Source organism: Epinephelus lanceolatus, chromosome 4, assembly GCF_041903045.1.
Source record: "Epinephelus lanceolatus isolate andai-2023 chromosome 4, ASM4190304v1, whole genome shotgun sequence".
NCBI classification, from domain to species: domain Eukaryota; kingdom Metazoa; phylum Chordata; class Actinopteri; order Perciformes; family Serranidae; genus Epinephelus; species Epinephelus lanceolatus.
The window spans coordinates 30,982,873-31,007,717 of NC_135737.1; the positions used below are offsets into that span (position 1 = coordinate 30,982,873).

A 24,845-nucleotide genomic window follows, 5' to 3' on the forward strand; every position below is an offset into this window, starting at 1 on the left:
TGCCTCCTCTCCATCTTTCTCTCTCTCTCTCTCTGCATTTCCCTTGTCGCACCTTGTCATTATAATCCCTCTTTCTTCACCGCTGTCAGTCTCTGAAGGCTCCAGTACACTCCAAATAAAATCAAAGGCTGTTGAACTGCTGTCAAATGCCTGAAAACTCAATGTGCCTCCCGGTCTGTTCTTTTAATGACACCCACGCCAGATGGAGGAGTTTTCAACAAGCCTAGCCTCCAACTGATTTATTTTATAAATAGAGCAAGGGAAAGCTGAAAGAAAACTTTAAAAACAAGCGTGAATTCACGAAAGCTGTGACCACTGACAGGAATGCATCAACATGTTCATGCATTCACACACACAACCTCACAATCATGTCACTATAGATGCCTCCCTACGACAACTAGTTCATGGGACATGGCAAAATTAAAATGGTGTGTGTGTAAGTCTGGAAGACGACCAAACGTTTGTCGACCAGTAATGTCACTAGTCGGCAAGATTTCAAACAAAACGTGAAACTCTATTAGGAGCTGGGCCTTGTCAAAATAAATCAAAACCTGCATGTCTGGACCATGTGGGAGTTTAATTTGGAAGGGAAGACACAGGAAGTGGCCACGCTCAGCAGTCAGGCAGGAGTCCCATTCATTTCCAGGGCTGGTACCTGCAGTTATTCCGCAGGCTTGTTAATAACATGTCGGGCAGGAAATCCAAAGTGTGGGATCATTTTTAGAAGGTGAAGGACGAACCCAAGGTGATATGTAAACTCTGCAGACAAACATTTGCCTATCATTTGTTGACTACAAACATGACGTATCATCTTTACAGCTACATGCCCATTAGCTACTTAGCTTAGGAAAATTTTTAGTCAGGGGCAGCCCTATACCATGGACACAAAGAGTACAAGAGTGGATCGAGAGCCACCTCTGTCTCTCTCAAACCAAATGGTAAAACTAGGCAGTGCTGATCAAATATAAACTAAGATTCTGCTGCCATATTGCCTTTTTCTTGCCTAAAATGTCTCCAGAAACACATTTTAGTGTACTGTTTGGCTGTAATATGAAAATTTGTGAGCAAGATGTGGGAACCAAACTGTTGAAAAAACTGAGATCAGGGGCACCCGATGGCTTAGTGGGAAGAGCAGGTGTCCCATATATAAAGGCAATGCCCTTGCCGCAGCAGCCGTTGGCACGATTCCAGCGCGGAGCCCTTTGCTGCATGTCATCCCCTCTCTCCCCTCTTTACACTTAGACTGTCCGATAAATAAAGGCAAAAAGCCCAAAAAAATCTTGAAAAAGAAAAAACTCAAACTGTCAAACTAAGCATCGCTGAATAAATATGAACCAAGATTCTGTTACTACGTTGCCTATTTCTCATTTAAAATGTTTTCAGAAACATGTTTTAGCTTACTGTTTAACTGTTATTTGTTACCAGCAGGCTACCATATCGTTTCCTGTGTCAAAATGGCCAAGCTTGCATTACGTCACCCAACAGTGGGAGTGTTTATTAGTCCAGTGTGGCGCTTGGCATTCTGGTAGCCACAGCCATTTTCCTCTGATTTTCTGGTCATGAAGCATCAATTTAGAAAGTATCTGCATCGTTCTACGGCAGAGACAGTTTAATTTTATGAAAAGACCATCTTTCCAGCAGTGAAATACGTCTTTAAGTCTACGGAATTGTCTAAACACAGCTCTTTGTTTTGGTCACCATTTTGTTTGTGCACATTTGCCAGTTCTAACTGTGGAACCGCGGCCTTACAGTATGCTCCTCTATGTTCTCTTCTGTTTTTCACGATCCCGCTGTCTCTCTCACCTCTGCATCCAATTTTACTTCAACATTATCACTCCCTCCTCACCTCTCCCCCTCACCCTCTCCTCCTCATTACACCACCTCCTCTTTTTCTCAACTCTCTCTCCTGCTTCTCTAATTGTCTCTTCAACACTCCCTCTCTCTCACCGCACAGCTCCCTCCATCATCCCGTCTCTCCATGTGTCTCTTCCTAGAACGCCCTCATTGCCCAGACTTTCTCATGCTCAGTATCTCTCTCTGTCTTGCTCTCTGGTGTTAGCTGCATGCTGCAATATCATGTGAGCAGAATGTCAAGTGCTTCCGATGGAGCAGACGGACTATGTTTAGTCCTGTTGACAGACACACATGCACAAAGACAGACATCTCCAACACAAAGTCCCATATGGGATCACACTCCTTGTCGTGGACGCACATTCTCCTCCCCTCATGTGTACCCGATGGAGAGACAGACACGCACACACAAATGCACAAACATAAATGTATATAAATGTCCATAATTCAGGTACACATCCAGTCACACACACGCACGCACGCACGCACGCACGCACGCACACACACACACACACACACACACACACGGGCATAACATAAATGGCTCAGTTAGTGATTGTACATTAAAGGGATAGTTTAGGATTTTTGTAGTAGGGCTGTATGAGGTACCTATCCATAGTCAGTGTATTACCTCAAGTAGATGGCGGTCAGTGCACTCCCTGTTTGCAGAAACAGATGGGACAAGCACCCAAGAAGCTCCGCAATACATTGCTGTTAAGGGGGGGTTGACACCAAAATATATTTTAGCCACCTAAAAAGAGGCCCATTTAAAAATCAATATCAGTCTAAGTGGATGCTATATTGAGGATATTTTCACCACTTTGCCGTCAGACAGCCCTCTTCTTTGGCACTACATTTTCTCAATCATAGAGCTTCCATATTGCGCCGTGCACTGTATAACTCAGCAAGTCTGCTGTTTGGGTCAGATTGTCAGTGATTTATAGAAGACACAACAAATACTGAAAGTAAAACTGAGTGATTATGACAGCAAAGACAAAGTGACGTTCACTGTGGAGACAAGAGGATAGCTTTCTGAGCCAAATTACAGAGAAGAAGAACTTTTGCAGAGGGAGACTGAACGGGTTGAAAAAGAGAGAGGGAGAAGAGAAGGGAAACTTCTGTGGAAGCTGAAGGCCGAGAGCGAGCAGAAGCTAACTGTGAACTGTTATATGCATGCTCAGGGACCCAGAGAGCTACTGCTGCCATGAGTCAGACGTGGTTGCAACAAAACCACAGGATCTTTCTGAATCAGAGGATGCCAGTGCCTCACATACAGTCTGAAATCTCTGCATCACCAACCATCCAGAGCTCCCCGCCTTACTGGATGCCAGTGTCTTGCAGATCTTTGTCAATTTTCTGGGATAAAAAGGAAAAAAAAAAAAAACAAGACCAGAGGGGCCTGATGGCGAGTTGTCCTTAAAGTAAGTTTCTGGCTCTCAGTACTATTGTATAATGACTGATTATTAGACAACCAAAGTTTTATGGGCTGTGTTTATCTTATCAACGTATTTGTTTTAGCCATTTGTAGTGGCAAACTAAGCTGGAATCACACACTCTATAGCAAATGGTGCACTGTGATAACTGTAGCCTTCAACATTTTATGTTGTAGTACGAAACTTTACCCTTTTCCAGCTGGTAAGGCTAATATCACCATCTACTGATGATATGTAGCCAGAGCATGTGAGTGGAGCAGAGTGGGTGAAAATTTCTGCTCCTCGCTCGCAGACCTGTCACTTTGCGCCGCTCGTCCACTCTGCTTGGTTCTGCACATTCTTCGCTCCGCTGGATGGAATACGGTGAAACCATGGCTTCTCTTTCTTTCTTAAACAGCCACCAAAAACACAAGCACATACCATTTCTGAAGTACTGGTATTTTCGAAAGTAACATGTCTTTTTTGCATGACCTCGCAACAGCGGAGTAATACAGTCCACGGCTATGGCGGCACAGTAATACAGAAGTTTTAAAGAAAAAAAAAAGAAAAAGTAAATGGTTGTCTGGCAGTTGTGAGAAAAGCAGTGAAAGCCGTCCACTTAGACTGACAGTAAATTTTTCATGTAGGCTTCTATTTTGGGTGGCTAAAGTTCGATTTGGTGTCAACCCCCCTTCACAACATTGTATTGCGGAGCTTCTGGGGTGCTTGTCCCGTCTGTTTCTGCAAACAGGAAGTGCACTGACCGCCATCTACTGAAGGTTACACACTGACTATAGATAAGTACCTCATACAGCCTCACTTCAAAAATCCTGAACAATCCCTTTAAGTTCGGCACTTTGACATTTTCTAATGCTATACAGAAATTATGTTTTAGAAACAACCAAAGATATGAATATTAATTGTGTTAAAAGGGCCAGCTGCTTCTCACATCATTTGGGTTAAAAATATTTTTTAAAATCATAAACAAATGAGAAAAACACAACTGTTTCATCTTTTAGTGAAAATATATTCAACTTTCCAACACTCCTTAAAGCAGCAGTTTATGAAATCACATTAGTTCTGCCTGTGTAATTCCTACTTGGTGCATGTCTACAAACTGTCTAACAGTCCTGCATCATGACGTGAACGGAAAAAATGCAAGATGATCTTGCTTGAATAACCAATATTGTGGAGTGGGCCACATATAGTTTTGAACAATAAGCCACAGGCTGTTTAAAATCTGTCTGTGGGCCACAATTGGATAGATTTGGATGTGCCTGTGCTAAACTAAGCTAACCTGCACCAAGCTCTAGCTACATATTTAGCTTACAGACAAAATAGTTGTATCAATCCTCTCATCTAACTCTACCAAGAAAGCTAATGAGTGTATATCCCAAAATGTCAGACTATTTGTTTATGGTGGAATGCTGTATTGGGTGGGCATCCACCACCACCACCCCCGACATGCATAGAGCATCTACACAGGTAATAAAGAAAAGGTCCCTTCAGGCTTCAGATCTGTGCTCTATCTTGCCGTAAAAGCTACAGGGGTCGTGAAATAAAAGCTGTCACTTGTGTGAGGACTATATCAGTATTCCAATGGGGAAGTGGGGCGTTTTAAGAGGCTGTAACTGGCGTGACGGATGATTAGGCAGCAGGGCTGAGGTCAATTATCTTGCAATTTACATCATTCAGGAAGTGATTTGTCAGGAGAACCATTCTAGCTGGGTGGCTTTTACTTATAATGAAATCATAAAGACTGAAAAGTCTATGATTATGATGACTCGGTGCCTTGGAGTTTAAAGTGACATTTTTGAATGTGCTGAATTAAGTGCAGCATTTGTGTAGCGCAAGGAGAAAAAACTGTTGGAAAGAATGACGAGCCGATAATAGATATATGATTAACACAGAGTGACACAATTCAGCGGTCTTGAAGTGGGTAAAAGAGGCCACCATGCATGCAACACCAATCATTATGTTGTGTGGTGAAAAGGAACTACTCCTATTGTGAATTATAGGTGTGAGATTTGCACTTTCCAGCCAAGTCAAAAACTGCTGCAACTTTGAAAATCTATTTAAGTTACTGGCACACTGGTTGTCTCATTAGATCTAATGTTATGTATACAGTTTTGTTGTTCTTAAATTTCTTTAACAAGCTTTCCGAAGTTCTTCTGGCTTGGCGGGAAAGCAGCGACACGCGCACAGTGAGGGGAGGAGTCTCACCGACAGTGAGGGATCGTGGGAAGTGTAGCTGGCCCAACGTTCATTCTCCAGCTCCTCCATCACCTACATCATGCACAGAGAGAGTGGGGGGCGGGGGGAGGGGAGGGGTGAGGGGGTTATACACATGTTGCAAACAGGCACATGCACATACTGTACTGCACAAACTGGAATTAATGTGTGAAAGGATTTAAATGCACACTCACACTCCAAACAGTTGTATGTATGAATGCACTCACAAACATTTATCACACACTGTTTCACACTTGCCTACATGAAACAAGTCAGGCAGAGAGGAGAGGCTTACACACACACACACACACACACACACACACACACAAACAATATATACACTACACGTACACATATTTTCCAACACTCAGACAAAACACACCTGGTTCATAGCGCTCTTCAGCCAGGTATCCACAGCAACCCCTACTTGCCGCAGAAGGTCCAACCGAGCCTCGGCTTTTAACTTTATTGTCTTTGGAGAGAGAAGAGGTTAGCAATGTTAGAAACATCTAATATATCAGAGTTACACAGTTTTTCTGGCATCAGTATTAAAAGGAACATCACTTTTTTTTTTAACTTTTACAACCATATACTGTAAAAAAGGGACCTATTTGAAATCTGTCTGAGTGCCATCATTTTTAATCGCTGTCTTATAGAGTCACTGTGTGCCCATATCACCACGCTTAACCTGCTGAGTAAAATCTTATCACAACTATGACACAACTATGAAAATAAGAGCTTGTAAAAAATGTGATTAAATTTAAATCAGCAGAGGTAAAAGCCTAAAATGTCTCACTGTGGGTCGAGAGTGCCAGAAGGCTCCTTACACTGAACAGATGAAAGCTGGTATTCACCAGCCTTATTACTGGGACTACAGCAGTTGCAGTCAATTTGGTCTCCAGGTTGCAAAAGTGCTTTATATTCATTCAGCAGTGGCAACCTCTTTCCCAGTGACAGACATCACTGTGTACAGTGAGCACCAAGATTGAAGCCATTTCTCATATATAATTGGTTTTTAAAGTTATGCAGGGAGTAGGACCTCAGGTGACTCCGTATGCCAGAGCAAACGTTACGATAAGCAACTGCCGAGTCGTGATACACCTCAATAAAGTGCAATGGGGATGGTGTTTTTTGTAGGCCAGCTGGAAAGTTAACATCGCCCTGGTTTATTTGACAAAAAGCAAGTGAGAGTTTTCAACAGGATTTCAGATAATTGCAGAAAATACAATCTGTGGCGAACAACAGTTGAAGGAATTTATACGTTTTGTTCAGCAAGATAATCTTTACAAATGAACACCACCTTTATGATTCTTTCAGGGTCCAGTGTTTGGGATTTAGGGGGATATATTGGCATAAATGGACAGAGAACTGTTTTGTTTTTTGTTATCTTAGAATAAGCTGTTTATATCTACAATCCGTCTCCTCTATGGAGTCCGCCATGTTGCACAGCCATGTTTCTCATGGCCAAGACGGGGAAAAACAAAAACTGGCTCTAGATAGGGCCATTTGCGATTTTGCGGTGGCCACCATAGCTCGTATCCCTCTGCGACAAGAGCATTGGAAACATCCCCCCCCCCCCCCCTTTTTTTTTTATAAACAAGATACTGCTTTATTCTGAGACCTCTGTGGGTAACTAATAATAATAATAACTTTTTAAATAAAATCTCTAGAACCTAACCAGGACAAATTTCATGTGGTTGCAATCTGCAGTCCTCACTGCTAGATTCCACTAAATACCTTAAGTTTACAAGATGTTTCTTTAAGTGTACATGCAAAGACAGCAAGTAAAATCACATATTAGGCTATAGACAATAGATGCTATAGACGTTCGCATGACTTCAGTGTTTTTACCACAGGCTGTAAAGCTGTGTTTCGCTATATAACAAAAAGTGTCTCGGTTCCTGGATTGAATTGAGTCAAAATCATATCATGGTGTAAAACAAAATGTGAAAATCTTTCAGTGTATTGATCACGGCTGTCATTTTAGGCATCCGACTGTCACAAACTGGCTCAGTGAATGTGACAATGAGGAAGTCCACACAAAAGATTCACTTAAAACGAGCAGAATTTATTGAACTAAATTTAACTTAAATAATGAATGGAGTGTGTAGGTCAGCAAAGTCAGTTATGAAAGCCATGCATGGGTGTGTGTCAGGTGTGCTGTGGAGGTGCTGAAGGTGCAAAGCACAAACAATGATGCCCAGTGAATGTCACCTGAAAGAAGGGAGAGGCCAAGTTTTATAGCCTCAAGGCCCAAGTGAGCCTAATCAAGGTAACGCCCCTCCCATGTCAGCCAGCTGCCTGATGGGAGGGGCATCACACAACCAAAGCCCATTCAAAAGACCCACTGACTTCAAAAGCTGCAAAAATGCTAACTCATTCCTGCAACACTCCACTACAGAGTAAGGATGTGAACTGCATTTGCACCCCAGAATGTGTCATGTGGTCTTTTAAATGGCAACTCATCAATTCTTGCTGTACTTTGTTTTATAATGAGCCTCAAACACTGGGCATGTGCCGTGTTATTTCCTAATGAGACAATATGATCAGGCTATAACCACCAGTAGGAAAACCCCTGAGATTTACATCCATTCTACCTCGTCTTCCCAACTCTTTCATCTCTCATCCTTTCTCTTTTTTCCTGCTGTCTCTCACTGTTTTCATCAATTTCCTCTTTCATTACCCCCGTCTTTCCTTTCTCACAGATGCTGACAGAGCAGATTGATAGCTGATAGCTGCCTCCCACAGAGACGTACGGTCAGACAAACAGAAGCACACTGTCGAGACAGACTTCCTGGCTTTGATCAATAAAGACCTGAGCCCCTTAAGTGCCTCCATTTTTTTCTTTCCATTAGCAGCACCCAACAAATGCTAAAGGTTGCTGCTGGACCATAAACATACCAGAATAAAGAGGAGAAAAGTTTAAAAAGATGGGCGATATATTTTCAGCCATCTGTGCAGCAGGAGTCAATAGAATAAGGAGGCAGTGGTGTGAGTATAGATCACTGGTGGATAGACTGTACAACCTCAGAGAGACAGTCCAGCTGGGCAGTAGCACCAATCAATAAAACAGACAAAGGTAGGCAGAAATACAGATGGAGAGACAGACAGGCAAAGAGATTCGTCTGGCTATAACTACCATTGAATTATTCTAAATTAAGGGACCACTTTTTTTAATATGACTCATTTGAAAGCAGACGTTGAACATTAAGAATTTAGCTGCTGCAGCGCTCAAAAGATGACGACAGCAGCTGAACTCATCATAAAAAGCGATGACACATGAGATCCATTTGAAACTAGGCAAATATAAGAAGCTACACAGTGTGGGAACTGATTGGTCTGCTGTTTTTATCGACAAGATATGTGCACTGTACTGTAATGACCAAAGATATGCTACATGTGAACACACCCTTATGACTGTGCCCGTGCTCTGTATACCAAAGGTAATTAATATGCCAATGCTGATTAAATTGTGCCTACATTATGAGCGCACACTTCTAATCAATTTTCCGATCCTTATTAGCTCTGTTTGCTTGTGCTGGAAAGTATCTGGGTGCACAATCTTTTCTCTGTCTTGATGCATCTGCTGTCTGAAGCATTTGGATGCCACGTGTTAATGAGGCCAGATTGTCTGGTGAAGCCAGTAAGAAAACAGCCTTCAACGGCTCATTAGTATGCAGACAGCCTCTTGCCTCACTCTCTCATCCTCTGAGAAGTCCTTAGAAAGAGGAAAACAGCAGAGAAGAGGCCAATAATTGTTTAATATCAATGTGGGAAATCTCAGATGGAACTTCTGCTTGATTTTAAAATATGCTGCGAGAGAGGAAAGACAAAAACAGACTCTGTATATTAAGTTAGCAGGATCAATTTTTGAGTTTGCTGCTAAGTTTAAAGCTTTAATGCATAGATTTGTTCGTAAGACTTAGGGGAAAATTTGTATTGACTTCAACTACAACTGGATGGTCCTTCATTTCCATTTACTTTATATATTTGTAGGATAAGTACTGCAGATGCAATTTGCTTCAAATTTCACACCTTCTAAGACTCAAATTGATTTTTTTCCTCAAGAAAATATGTGCATCGCTTTAGTCTAGTGCCTTTTTTCTCCTCTTGATTTCCCTTCATCTCTGAAGCATGTTATTCAATAGAAACAAACGCTCCACTAGAGTGTACAAGGCTGGCCTGGAGCACACTGTCTTCACATAGAATTTATAAAATAATTTAAAATACATTTAGTTTTATGCTCTGAAAATTTTTCCCTGACTTCAATCACAGCATGTATCACTTACTAATGATGATAAATTTTTTGTTACAGTAATAAGTGTTGAAGTGATTTCAGGAAAATGCACGTACGGCCTCTGGTTTCGGTATCCAGAGTCTTTTATCAAGCACTCAGCCAGAGGCCATAAAATCAGACGCTTGTAGAGAGCAGAGGATACATAACTCTACTCTTTCTTTCAGTGTTTATTGATTCCATTCAAACAGAGGCGAGAAAAAGAGGATGCTTCTAAAGATTGAGGTGCGCACTGTTGAACACTGCGGAATAGATTTAAAGGCATAAAACATTTAAACAGTTTGATTTCTCTTAGTTCTCGTGCTCCTTTTTCTTAAAGCGACAGTTCAGCCCCAAAATTAAGAAAACCGATTTTTCCTCTTACTTGTGCTAGTTATCAATCTGGATTGTTTTGGTGTGAGTTACTGGGTGTTGGAGATATCGGATGTCTGGATGTCTGCCTTCTCTTGAATACAATGGAACTAGATGACACCAAAAAACAGATTTGAAAAACACAACAGCAATGTCTCTTTCCAGAAATCATGGCCTGGTTTCTCTTAATACTCATAATATATATAATAATCCACAAACCTTGTTGTGAGCAGTTTCTTGTAGGCACTATTATCTTTCTACAGACTACACCCGCCAACTATATCACTGCACAGATGAAAGTGTGTATCCACTGCTAGCTCACCTAGCACCACTTAGCTATCTGATGTTACGATCTCTGCTGAGGAGGACAACATTAATGATTACATCTCACACTACCATAAGCGTCTCTTCCATGAGTAGATGCACAATTCCTTCTGCGCAGTAATATGATTGCCGGGTGTAGTCTGGGTCTGTGGATTATTATTTATATCATGGCATTAATGTTTATAACTCACGCTGTCACGAGCACGAGTCACCGTGAAACAGCCTGTACGTGTGGTTCAATAAATAACAAGAGTTCCTCCATGAAACTGCTCACAACGAGGTCTGTGGATTATCTTGAGTAACTGTGTCATGATTTCTAGAAAGAGACATTGCTGTTAAATTTCGGAAATATATATTTATGTTTTTGGCAATTTCAGCACTAAATTTGAGAGAAGGCAGACATCTCTACAACCGATATCTCCAGCACTCTGCAACTCACACCAAAACAATCAAGGATGATAAACAGGTAAAACAGTTAAGAAGAAAAATTTGTATTTTTGACTTTGAGGTGACTGTATCTTTAATTTGCAATTTGATTTTGTACAACAGGGTGGACATTTTAATTTCAGATTTGTAATACTTATTTTGATAGTCTTTTGTGACCATATTACAAAAATTTAAATTCCATCTCACTCCTCCCCAGTAATGACATAAACACTACTCAATCCAATGTCTCTATTTATGTCCATAAAGGCAACAGCCCCTCTGGCTTTTCCACATATTCTTCAAATAACAGTGGCTAATAAACAGCTCTGTACGCTCTTAAAAGTTGTACATGATTCTAGGCATGTATATTTATGTTTCCTGCATCGTGTTTTCCATAAACTATCCAGATACAAAAAATTGTGGGACAAGACAATTACTAAAACTTTAAATAAAACTATCTTGAATAACCCTAAACACTGTATCTTTCTCATGGATTCGCCTGCAGTTTGACATGCACTAAATGGTCACACTTTTAGCACAAACAGCACATCGACTATAATCACTGACTCTGAAATTAAGTTGGCCGTCAAAGCGTTTAAGATGTTGTCACAAGCAAATTAGGCAATTTATTTAAAAAAAATTAGTTAATGAGGACAGGCAGCAAGGCCAACTATGCTATCAGTCTCTTTTACTGGTGTTTTAGACATGCTGCTTCTGAAACACAAATGAGTTTTTAGCTGATAATGACACCAAGGTTGATACCAAAGTAAAAGCCGGATAATTACCCACTCACACTGCGCATTTCTCCACTAAAGACAGATGCCTAAAAAAATATTTAAATTCACAAACTGACTGTACATGCAAACTTTGACTCTCCATCTTAAATATAAGTCTTGCTTCATTTCTTGCTAATAAGGTGTTAAAATGGTCACTGCAACAATATGCTTAATGGGAGGAAGGTGAGACTTCATGTTAAAGGAAAGAATGATGTAATCACTATCCAGATAATGCTGTAATCAAACCTGCAGAATGTCTTTTGTACTGCTTTCACTCCCTTTATAATCCCGCGATAAGAGCTCTGTGATGAAGCCATTTGTACCAAATGAGCTCATAAAATATTCATCATCATACTCAAGGTAATGCTGGCCTGGGAGAGCAAAGAATAGCAGACAGACAGTGTGAGCAGAGACAGACACAGAGAGGGGAGGAGTGATAGGAAAGAGGTGGTGCAGTCGCATGTTTGCACTTTGTGATAAAAAAGACTCCTATTACTTTGTAGAAAGTGAGATCACAAGCTACCCATAGTGTTGTGAAAATATTCTCGCAGTGTAAGGGAGACTAAAATAGCTACCCAAAGCATGTCTACCGATGAAAGCAGTGAGATTACTTGAGATATGCTTAAACGAGAAAGTGTAAAAACCCCTCAGGGGATGGAAAGAAGAAGTAATGAAATAGTGGTCACACAGAGAGGTAACACCAGAAGTGAAATGTTGCTTGACCGAACCTGACAGCAGAGGGTGCCAGATATGTGAAAGCTCGATTAGAAAGGTTGTGTGGAGACAAGAGGCCGTGTTGGAGAGAGAATGAGCAAAGTGAAACAAGAAAATGCAATTGAGGAACTGACATGAAAAGCAAAAAGATATAGAGACCTTGGAAACAGAACAGAGACAGAATGGAGTTCAGAGGAATGACAGACGATGCAGTGATCTCATTCATACTGTGAATCAAGAATCAATACATAAATGATACATATCTCGGCGAGTGGAAAGGCTGAGGGGTGCAGAAGGAAAAAAGAGAACACAAGATGAGCAAGAGGCGGATGAGGAGGGAAAGACAGGAGTTGAAGCTCAAAGAGCAAGACATAAAAGCAAAATGGCAATCATAGCATCTGATGGTTTGGATATCATCACTCAGATTGTTATAGGTGCAATGCTTACACACCTTTATAGTGTCACACTGAGTTACTGACAGACAGACATAACTGACAGACATAACTGTGTAAAGTGTGTTTAAACCTCGAAAGCCGAACAGAATGCAGCAAAACCAGGGGATTACCGGGCCTCATGGATAACAATGGTCAATTACTTGACTGATTTGACGTCTCCTGAGATGTGAAAGGTGTACTGATCGATCCCGGCCCGTGTTTGTTAATTTCACCCTGCCTCGTCAACCATGCAGATGGGGCAGACTGAAATGCCAGCTACCGCTGTTTGCATTTAAAATATTTACCAAATAATTAGTCAGGCAGCCCAAACACTGGGTGGAGAGGAAAACTGGGAGGGGGGCTGCATTTTGTGTTGTCACAGAAACAGAGGGCTTGTTTGTGATGCTGCAGCGATATTACAGCAGAGAGGGAGTCGATGACAATATGCAACGTTTACTACTGTTGCGTCAACATGTACCACAGATTTTACAGTGTATATTTTAGGGAAGAATGAAACATTTGTCATTTACTACAAAGACACACTCCCCTTTTTCCCCTTAAACACATCATTCTCTGATTGTAGTGACCAGCCACTCCATTTTACTCGCATGAATGTTAGGGGTGTAATGGTACAAAGTTTGATGTGAGTTTGCTGCATATGGATCTTTCTTTTCAGTTACGTTGAACAGACATTGGCGCAAGTGTCAAAGACTCAGAATTCTCTTGATGAAATATTTTCAGTATTAGAATAATGACCATTTTAAACACGTGTGTATTACACTGTCGAACACTGAACCAACACCTTCCTGAAAGGCAACGGGTTACTACAGGCTATAAAACTGGAAAATATCTCTTATGCTATCACGCTGAAAACACAACATAAAAATAAAACAATACAAAATACTTAATTATTTGAAGCAGTGTTTTAAATAGTACCACCATGGCTATATACCTATGTAAATGCCAAGTTTCAGTAGTTGTTAAATGCCAATCTGCTTTTACATCTAGAGGCTGCGTAAAAGCAGCCAGGATAAGGAGATGGACTCTAGTTTGTTCCTTCTTCATCCTGGCACATCTGGATGATGCCATCAAATAGGTGTTAGCATGTTGGATGTGATTCTGTTTACATACCCTACAGCGGAGGCGCAATGCCGACATGATGTTCTCATCTCATAGACTCATAACTCTTTCTCCGGCTTTCTCTTATATTACAAAAATAGATCACTGAAATGTGTTTCTGAAAACATCAGAGGTGAGAAAGAAGCCATGCAGCTGCTGATTCTGTCTTTAATTTAGATCAGTATTGGTTAGTTTAAAAATTTTTCATGAGGCTCCAGAGGCAGTGAGTGGCACCGGGTGACCCTGATCTGTATAAAGTAGCCTAGATACAATTTTACGCAAATAAAGGGTGGATGCCCCAACTATCAAAATGCAACACACTACTAGAAAGCATTTCATGGTTGCTAACATTAAAAAAATGACAGAAACGGGGCGTCGGTAGCTTAGTGGATAGTGCCGGCGCCCCCATGTATAGAGGTGATGCCTTACTGCAGCGGTCGTGAGTTCGACTCCAGCTTGCAACCCTTTGCTGCATGTCCCCCCCCCCCCCCCCCCCCCAACTCTCCCTCTCTCTCCACACCTCACAATCCTCACTCTGTCCTGTCCATTAAAGGCAAACAGCCCAAAAAATAATCTTAAAAAAAAATGACAGAAATGACAGATAGTATACTACTATAACCTCTAACAGTTTTGCTAACAGTGCACAGCTTGTAAGTTTTTATGCAGCGCTCATGCTTGTGAACTTTGGCTCCACATTATGTACATCAGTCTACATACCGTACATTCTGTGTGGCTGCGTGCACCGAGCCATGGCTGTACAGTCACAGTTTGGCGCAAATACCCAAATAAATACATACATTCAAGATTGTTTACTGAAGATTTGTTAGAAGATAAACATCCATCTTTAATTTCAGAGAGAGAAGAAACATCTCAGATGAAACCCATAAGTACATAAGGAGAACATGCTAACGTCACACAGGAAGGGTTGATCTGTGTTCAAAAATAAATGTCAACAGAGTGAGTCACTTACCTCAGCTTTGCGAATGTTTTCTTTGGTGTCTTCTATCTTCATCTCCAGATCTAGTCTCCCCTGCTCTGTAGGGGGCAGGCCGTGACTCTCACACTCCTCCAGACACTGAAAACAACACACACAACTTGATTAGATATAGTCTTTTAAACATTGTAAATTTCCTAAATGGGTATATGTGGCAGATGTGATCATGTGTGTGTCCATCTTACTCTCTTGTAATGTATGATGTTCTTGTGTTCTCTGGCCACTCTGGTTGCCCACTTCCTGGCCTCCTTGTTCAGACTGTGCTCCTCCGTCGTTCCCGTCTCCGACTCCAGCTGACGACTCTAATGCAGACAAACACACACATACACACACCAGACAGGCATGGGTAAACACACACATTTACCCAGCCCCACACACACAAGCATGGCACACATACACACGCGCACACATAAGTACACCGTGAGCAGTAATGGTACAAGGTGTGTGATATGCAGAAGCTGTTAATTGAACTAGAGAAAGTGTGAGAGAAAGATTGTTTCCTCCTCACATAATTAATACAGCGTGCTTTGCAAAGCTCTATTGTTATACTCTTGGAATGAAATAGCTGCTATTAAAACCACATGTGAAAGAGCATGAGTGTGTGTTTTTGTGTGTGCTACTAAGTGAGGGAGCAGTGGTACAAGGCAACAGGCCATTTTAAATTTTCTTCTTTTTTCTGACATACAAAAGCAGCTATGTGAGCCTTCAACACTAATTATAAGCAGGTGGCAGTTTTTCTTCAGAGGCTAATGTATTAAATGTGTCTTTGAGTTCAAAGTACACACACACCTAGTCATTAATCCACCACTTGTCAGGGACAAAACCAAACATTAAACATTATTCTTACGATAAGAAATGGGATCCAACATGAATGCACGTTTTTACGTTTGCACGTTACGAATGTTTCGATTATTTCACATGGCAGATGTCTGTATTACTTTCTTCCTTTATTCCTCACTGATTTGAAGTGGGCAGGGCTTAGCTGGAAAAAGGTGGTGTCACGTATGTCTGTGTATTAGTCAGAATTCAACAGCCTTAGAATCTTACTTTGGGTTGTTTGGTCACTGTAAATAGACCTTTAATGCAGCAGACATTTTGACATGTCATAGTAGGAAAAGCACAGGTGTATTCAATGACATTAATGACAGCTGCATTCCACTTAAAGGAGGTCCATGCTTGCCCTCTTGAATAGCTTACTGGGACACTTAATGGAACTAAGCCATCATTAATGTTATCAGTTTGACCTGATTTTCCTACTATGACAAGTCAAATTGGTTTTTGTTTTTCTAATTTAGTTACATTTCCCCTAACTGCTTATCCTGTTGGGTGTCACTTGGGGGCTGGAGCCTATCCCAGCTGACGTTGGGCGACAAGCAGGGTACACCCTGGACAGGTTGCCAGACTATCACAGGGCTGACACATAAGCCCCTTTTACACTGCCAGATTTTCTGCGAATGTTGGGCCGTTTTGCCGGCAAGCTGCGAGCGTTTAGACACACAGAGGCGGATTGGCGAGTTGATCAGAGGTGCCCAATTTTCCGCCTCGTAGGGTAGTCATATTGGTGGAACCCTTTTAGTTTAAACAGACCGAGGCGGCCTTCTGCAGCAGGAGGGGCTGTTGAAGACTTGTGGGAGGAGCGGTTGATGATGCTGCACGTGCGATCCACTGGCAGTGGATAAACAGGAAACAGATGATAGCAGTTATGAGCAGCTAGTAGCAAGAGGGAAACGCAAACCTGACAGACACTGTAAAGATGAGCAACTGGGGAGACAAGGAATTGCGCGCCCTCCTTGTCCTCGCAAAGGAAGAGGCCATTAACCGTCAGATGACGGGGACGGTGAAGGATGGGCCAACTTATGAGAGAATCGCTGAAGGACTGACTAGCCGCGGCTTCCCTCCCACGTCACTGTTTACGTCACACGCTGAGCTACACGTTTTGTTACTTGTTCACGCCCCCCATTGCCCCGAAAAAGGCACATTCTGTATAAACAAAAGTAGGTAGGCGGCATTTTGCTGCACTCCCCGATTTTGTTTTTATACTGCCAATGCTGAAAAAAGACTGATTGGGCTTTCCTGCAAATTTGCACAATTCCTATCTAAAAAGGGCTTTAAAGACAGACAACCATTTAAGCTCATGTTTACACCTACGGCCAGTTTAGAGTCACCAATTAACCTGCATGTCTTTGGACTGTGGGAGGAAGCCGGAGTACCCAGGGAAAACCTACACTGACATGGGGAGAACATGCAAACTCTGCACAGAAGGGCTCCCCCAACCCTAGGGTTTGAATCCCCCACCACACTTCTAATCCGGAACCCTCTTGTTATGAGGCAACAATGCTAGCCGCACCACCATGCTGCCCAAGTCAAGACGTCTGCTGTGAAGAAGGGCCATCCATTTCTGACCAAACAACACCCACTCAGTCCAGATGAAGCACATTAGCTGCGTTTTTAGGGTACGATTCTTTGTAAATGATTCTTCTAAGTTTTCTTTACTTTGACTGTACAACAGACTTGACGCTAAGTTTTCAGGGCTTTAAAGGAACGAAAGATTAGATTGTTTAGCTGTCGTAAGTGTTCTGAAGAAACTGCTTGATTAAAGTGGAAAAACGTCATTTCTGTCATTTTCTTTCACAATATTTATACTGTATATAGATATATCTATACATCTTATTCAAAAACAAAATGCCATCTGTACATTTGCTGCTTTCTGCTTTCGTTTCTTTATCAAAATCAATTTCTCCAAAGGTCAGTTTAATGAAAACAATGTTGTCGTTGTTTTTCTACTTAAATGTGACTCTGATTTGATGTTTTTTTTAATTGCTGTCTACCATAAATATGGGTCATACAGTGTTAAAGAAACAAAAAGGATACCTTTTAGTGTGTAACCCTGTAAACTTGTCATCCCAGTTGCTTCATTTTGTACAGTATCTGCAGCGTACACTGTTTCAAAAATCTGCAAAAATGTTAAGTATGACATCTATTTTGGCTTTAGGCAGAGACAAAATGTTACTTCCAACAAAAACAAATTGAGCCCACATACATTCAGTGTCACTGATGAGTGCTCACAGACCTGAAAGGCTGGGGTTCCCATAATCTGATAATAAAAGTGTGTTCGCTAGACTACGGTACACGATATTTTAATTGCAAGTTTCCATGCACATCATATCTATTAATTATGTGCTGCTTCAGTAACAAGAGGGCATAAATCTGGCTAAGTATAGGTGTGAAATGAAGAGTATTACATGGGAGATTTACAGCTTAATTACATTCGGGCAAGGGAGGGAGCTGAGGCAGGGAGGCAGAAAACTAGATTTGAGCAGTGGCTCTTAGCTGACATATTGTGAGAGAGAGCTCAGCAAATTGGGCCTTGATAGTTTATTGGTATAAGGTTAATAGAGTAAACAGAGTAAATAAGCATTTCTTTCAGGTGGCCAACAAGCGTCTATATGAGGAAAATGCGTATGCAGGGATGCAAAACACTTTAAATCTTCTCCTTGCAAGTGACCTTTATGAGACTTTGTGTGATGTTGTTAGTTTCCACTCCTCATTCTGCATTTCAGCTTTATGTTTAAAGCCTAAAGCATGCTGGTGAGACCCTAAAAGTCTGGGAGCACCTTGAAAGGTTCGGCTGGTCAAGTGTGGACGTTTAGCACACATAGCCAGTGTTAATCAGATCTCATGCCAAATATTAATTCATCAAATCAAGCTCTCAAACTAATGTAGATGTGATAACAGGCAAAATTACGGATAGTCAGTCTTCCAGCTCAGGGAAATGTTAAGTACAGCACAGTGAACTCAAAATGGTGTGATCATCCTGTTCTTCAATAACAACCTACACCATCATAATAACAGTCATTCAGAGGACTCTGCAGAAAAACTGTGTTATTCTGAAACCACAGGGATGAAGGGGTGAGAATGAACCGTGTCAGCTGTTGTAGCTGTCTCTCAGAATGACACTACAGCGTATGCTAGTAGGAAAATACTAATTTAAATGTCTAAACCCTTGAGGTCCAGGGTTCCTACACATTTTCCATTTCAAAGTTTCATACTTTTCCAGACTCCTCTGTAGATGTTTCAGACCATATTTGACATCTGAGTACAAATGGCCAGCCCTCGGAAAATGTGCATTAACCAAATGTGGCTGTTCACTCCGCAGTCCTACGCAGAAGGCTGGATAATGTGCCACTGTGGAACATCTCTGCCCAAAGAGTAATCTATCTATCTATGCGCATACCATTTTCCCTTAACATATTTAAGAATTGATTTTGGTGAGCTTCGGTGGCTTGGTCATTAGAGCAATAGCCCCATTTTCAAAAGGCTTTACCTTTGCCGCAGCGGCCCAGGTTCGACTCCAGGATGCAGTCCTTTGCTGCATGTCATCCCCTCTCCCTCTCCCCCTTTAACGCTACATTGTCAGTTAAAGGCAAAAATGCCCAAAATAAATCTTTAGAGAAATAATTTTGGTGTCTTTTAGAATCAAGAACTAAAAAAGAGTTTAAAAAAGTTGAATAATTTAATTACATCACCGTATATATTAAAAAAATGTTCAAGTAAGCTTAACATTTGGTCATCTGTGATGCTATGTGTTCACGCAAGTCAAAGATACATTTTCTTTCAAACTAATTTGGGCTTGGATGTCCAGATTTGGTTGTCAGGTTTCTTTGTCAGGCCATGGTATCCAGGCGTATAGGCAGCTCTGCGTAGGTGTGTGCGCTCAGTCATACACCATACTTCTTGCCATGCTTTTGATGACATCAAACTCACTCTGGCCCGCACTCTCTCACCAGTGGTAAACATTTTGGCTGCCTGCTCCAAATTCCACGAAAAACACTCTGCTTGTATGATCAATAATTTTTAGAGATTCTGAATTTTGTTTTGTAGAAACAAGAATGCAGGTAATAGTCTGGAAACACAAATATTTTCTATCCCCTCACTCTAATCACTTGCTGACAAGCTTCATTATCATGTTACTGCAAGGCAAAAATGCCCAAAAAACTAAACCCAGTGGTGGTTTTGCCACTGTAAGAAGCTACTACTGTCTTTTCTAAAGCATAATTTCACACGTCATCTGCTCCCATTGTATTTTTTTTTGTTTTCTTTGTTTATTTTTTAAAGGATCTCTACAGCTGTTTGACTCATATGATACATCACATTAAACAGCACCTGTACCACACTTAAGTCAAGGCAGCCTTATTTGTATGTGAGCTGTTTTAATGGATTTTTAAAAGCAGCAGGAGACGATGATTTCAAGGTGTCTGCACAGCCTGCAGTTGAACACACAGCAGTGCCTTCTGACTGTCACGAATGCATTGCTATGGTTAGAATACGACAAAAAGAAAGCTATCTTAATAAACCAGAATAGACTGCCTATCTTAAATCCCTAATCCACTTTAATTTTATTCTTAGTTTTAGTATTATTTAACATCCTGTGCTTGTGCAGCCAATATTTTCTCTTTTATAGGCTTCTGCTTGCAGATGCAGACACTTAAAAGGATAAACCTCCTTATTATTCAGACAGAATTTACCCACACAACACTTTCACTCATTCACATTCTGCAACAGCTTAATTTTGGTGTGGTGATGTAATTAGGATGGGCTAACACAGACTCTAAGAAAGAAAATATACACATACAAAGACCAAAAAGAAAAACAAAACAAGTACAGAGATGATCCTTCTGCCTGCGATGACTGCAAATGTGCAAATAAAAATCAGACACACACAACATTTGGCCCATTTATCTGCAGGAGGGCGATGATAGCGTAGTGATATTTCAGACGATGATGCAACAGCAACAAGGTTACGGCATCTGATAAGTCATCTGGTGCTGGAACTGCATTGCTCACCAACAGATGACAGTATCAAAGCATTGCAGTGCTGCAGAGTGGTATTCAATAATCCAGAATATGCAGCTCCCTTGTTTCATTACCGTGGAGCAACGAGATAATGCAGGGTATTACAGCTCTTAGAGTAATAAGACTTTGCACCTTAATACATGTGAAACTGCTGCTGTTCTTAACTCTGGTCTGATTTTTCCGTTGTTGCATAAAAGAGAGGCTACACTCGAGTTACAACTGAGATTATGACTAAATATCCATCTAACATCAATATTTTGGAGCCTCACACGCATTAGGTTTAGTTTAATTGATTACATCAGTAATGAGCATGATGTCATAGGTGTAACTGTAGCCACGCCTGTGTGGTTACACTGCCGCATGCAACAGTCACGGTCATCTTACTATGACAAACGACCACAGGGATTCTGATAACTAGCACCTTGATATAATGTTTACATAAATCAAATTAGATAGGAACATCTGTTCTTAAATATCTCACATGTTCATGCTCATAGTCTCTTCTGTAAAAAGTCTTTGTGTCAATGCAGGCTAGACATGCTGTAATGGCTGCATTGCTTTCTGTTTAGGTAGAGGGATTGGTCCACTCTGTTTGCCAGGCAGGATGTTTGGGATGTAAAGGTTATTCCAGTTGACCTATACTGCATTACATCTGTCTGTGGTCAGTCAGGGTTAAGTCATGAAAGAAAGCACTGTCCACCTTAGCGCTTGGTGCTCAAGCAGTCCAGGGCTTCTTTTGGGAGAAGTGGTTATGTATAGTGACCAAAGTGTCATGATCACAGCCAGATGGCCCCTTAATGAATGAGAGTAATCATATTAAAGGAATAGTTCAACCTCAGATGATCATTGTATGCCAGTAAGTCATCCTGTGAAAACTTTGTTTTTCTCGCATGCTTTCATGGTGAATGAAGAATCCAAAAACTGAGAAAATTGTTGATTAATTTAAGTCAGTGGTTTTCAAACTTTTTGTGTCCAGGGCACACCAAAGGGCAAACCAAATCTCAAGGTACACCTTAGCACAAAAGCTTCCATAACGTGTGTTATCACTCTTATCACAACAAAAGACAATAAAAACAAGAAAAAATAAGACAGGTAGCTTTCGTGATACTGTCTACTGACAGGTGGTCTTCGCTGGTGCTCCGTACAATAAAGCAATCCATTGTCCCACTCACGGCTTTCTCCTTTTAAATGATATCATCCCTCACACTGGCTGCCAATCAGGACTTCTGATGTGTCACAGACTTATGATTCCCGCAAACGGTGACAAATGGGTTCCTCGTGAAGGTTTTTTTTTTTTAATTTTTTTTTTTTTTTTAATTCAATTAATTTACATTTTTTAGCTACAGTTTTCCTCTTAATTAGCAACTGGGTGCACACAACATACTGATACAGTCAATTAAAAATCCATTCATAACTTTTTGTATAGGCCCAGTTGAATTTTGCCATAATAATGTGTGGTTATCACAAAATCCCGTGGCACAACTTGAATGGCATTTGAGAAACACTGATTTAAGTCATAGGGGACTGCATTTAACAACTGCAAAACTATATAAAACATCTGTTTGCAAACTCGAATACAACTTGTTCAGTACAATCCAAGTCTCACTTATCCAGTTGTATGCTCAGTGTTTCCCAAACACCTTGCACGAGATAGTCAGGTTTTAAAAATGCATGTGTTTGGGGCGTACTAGGCATGAGACTTAATTCATAAGACTTGGCTTAAACTTCCTGAGTTGTGTGAGAGGTAGTTAAAATCCCCACACATCCATCCTTTCACTGTGGAAGCATAACACAGGGTGAGTAATGTATACACAAATCATCATTTGCAGGTTAACAACCCTAGATTTCTTACCATTTTCAACATAACACAATCTAAATCTGATTTATCTACGACAGGTTTTAATTTGAAAACATGCCAGGATGATCATTAAGTGTACTAGATGCAAAGCAGTGTGCCTGTTACCAGTGTCATACAAAATTTCAATCATAGAACTGCATTATTAAAAGATTTACCAAGGCTTTGTTAGGCAATACATGAGCGTTCAAGCCACTGTCACCAGAACAGATAAATAGATAGACATGAATGAAGCAGATGATCCATGAGTTGTGTCAGGAATGAAGGTGAAGAATGCTAACAACAGTTAAGACTACCTGTGCCAGGGTCATTCTCATGGCACTGACGGGCGACGGCTCAATGTCCACCAACTGCTGCACCGAGCTCAGAGTCTGGCACACACACACACACACACAGGCAGGCGGCCCACGCATCCAAGAGCAGCAGTGCAAGCACACAAACAGACAAATACAAGGAGGGGTTAATGGAAGAAAAGGTTAGGAAGAAGTGTTAGCAAAGGTTGAACTGGATTAGGAAGACACAGGGAAGGAACAGCACGTTATTGTTTAGAGAAATGCTACCAGTTAAGATCAGAGAAGGAAAATTTAGCTGAGAAAGTGGAAGAAGGAAAGAAGCTGAGAAACAAGAAGAGAGCACAACATGACTCAGACACAAGAGAGAAGGACAGCTATAGAGGAATTAGGACCAATGTCCACTGGGAGACATCTCTTTCTTCACCAGCAGTGCTTAAAAAGTCCTCAGAGGGGTGAGACAGCATGAGTCCCACTGCTGCATTGTGATCACACAGACTTGAGATCAATTTACAACTACTTGAAATATTTTTAACATCCATCTACTTGATTTGACAAAAAAAGTTATGTTACTTTTGTAAATGATGAAACGAAGCTACGACTACAAAGAGAAGCTCCCAGCGGACACTTATCATTTGGCATTAAAACGATTAATATTAGAACACAGAGTAGCTTCATGCTTCTGTCATGCTGTCACCAGACGCTAGTTAACTGGACAACTCCATCCTGAATTGTTAACATAAAGAAATCTCAACAGGCTGGAAACAAAAGAGCCAAAGATCTCTCTGGAGAATAACAATGATCAGAGCTTTGGCTCTCCGGTTTCCAGCTTGGCAAGCCTCTCAGCTCCAGATGTATTAATGGGATTCTCTAAAATCATAAGAGTACATGTACGAAAATTCTGTTAGAGTGATTTAACTGATTGAGATGAGCTAAATACATCAGCCAAAGATATAAAATACAATATTGGACGGAGGAGAAAAGGTGCAAGGAGGGAAAAGCCAACATTTGGCAACACAAGAGGCTGATTACTATCTGTGTGTGTGTGTGTGTGTGTGTGTGTGTGTGTTTGAAAGAGACAGAACTTCAGAGACAGAGTGACTGTCCTGCCGCGTAAACAGGTTCATACACAAACAATAAAAGCACGACAACAAACTGTGTGTGTCTCACCGTGTCACATTCGCTGGGCTGGAACTGGAAGTCGTGTGCTTTGTGAAACACTGGATTCTCCTGCATGAACAACTGCTGGTTGTACTCTTGTATTATCTGAGAGAGAAACACAGACCGAGATTGTTAATACCGTGTATTTGAAAGCAAGTTTTTTGCTGTAAAAAACAAAACTGTCGATTTTAAATCATTTGAATCCGCAGCCTTCGTTCCACCGAGATGGAGGGAAGTACAAACTTTTTACAGCCGCCTTTCAAGCCTACAGTGGGTGAGTATTTCATATTCACACATATATTTTGGCTTTGATATTCTGCAGATCATTTTAAACAGGTAGGGTCTCTCTAAGTGTGTTTAAGCCCTAAAACCAGTTTCATAAAAGTGCAGACCGGCTGCAGGTGATGGTGTATTGAGAGGCATTGAGCTGCACACACTGTACTGATGAAAACTAATTGCAGGGTGGTGTTTTGGTTATCAATCCATTGTTCTCTCTTTGAGAAGTGTTTGGAGAAGGCCACAAGCTTTTCACAGATGCTCAAACACAACAAACAAGAACACAAAACACGTTACAAAAGTCCAAGGCATTAGTTTTTAATCTGTACTGACAATGTGTCATATTGTAGCTTTTGTCTTCCTTAGAAATGTCTTGTTAGCATTCCTACATCCCTCAATTTGAAATACTTTTAATTAAAATGCTGTATGTGTGATGCTTCCAAGCTCAAGGCAACATTTCCCTGCTGTGTAATGTAAGACAAA

At 41.0% G+C, this 24,845-nt stretch overlaps 2 protein-coding genes across 3 annotated transcripts in view; one reads left to right on the forward strand and one right to left on the reverse strand.

The window, feature by feature from the left end:
* Positions 1-24,845, reverse strand: part of fchsd2 (FCH and double SH3 domains 2) — a 92,582-nt gene that overhangs the window by 11,836 nt on the left and 55,901 nt on the right. Inside the window, exons 10-15 of one of the 2 annotated variants that reach the window (XM_033630959.2) lie at positions 24,096-24,191; positions 22,932-23,006; positions 15,113-15,229; positions 14,904-15,008; positions 5,878-5,967; positions 5,487-5,549 (exon numbers count right to left, since the gene is read on the reverse strand). In XM_033630959.2, the coding sequence (XP_033486850.1) occupies positions 5,487-5,549; positions 5,878-5,967; positions 14,904-15,008; positions 15,113-15,229; positions 22,932-23,006; positions 24,096-24,191 (546 nt within the window). The remainder of the gene's footprint in view (positions 1-5,486; positions 5,550-5,877; positions 5,968-14,903; positions 15,009-15,112; positions 15,230-22,931; positions 23,007-24,095; positions 24,192-24,845) is intronic. The other variant, XM_033630960.2, reaches the window with a different exon arrangement.
* p2ry2.1 (purinergic receptor P2Y2, tandem duplicate 1) overlaps positions 24,186-24,845 on the forward strand; it is a 65,919-nt gene continuing 65,259 nt past the window's right edge. Inside the window, exon 1 of the mRNA XM_033630962.2 lies at positions 24,186-24,360. Coding sequence (XP_033486853.1) covers positions 24,312-24,360 — 49 coding nt within the window. The 5' untranslated portion in view covers positions 24,186-24,311. The remainder of the gene's footprint in view (positions 24,361-24,845) is intronic.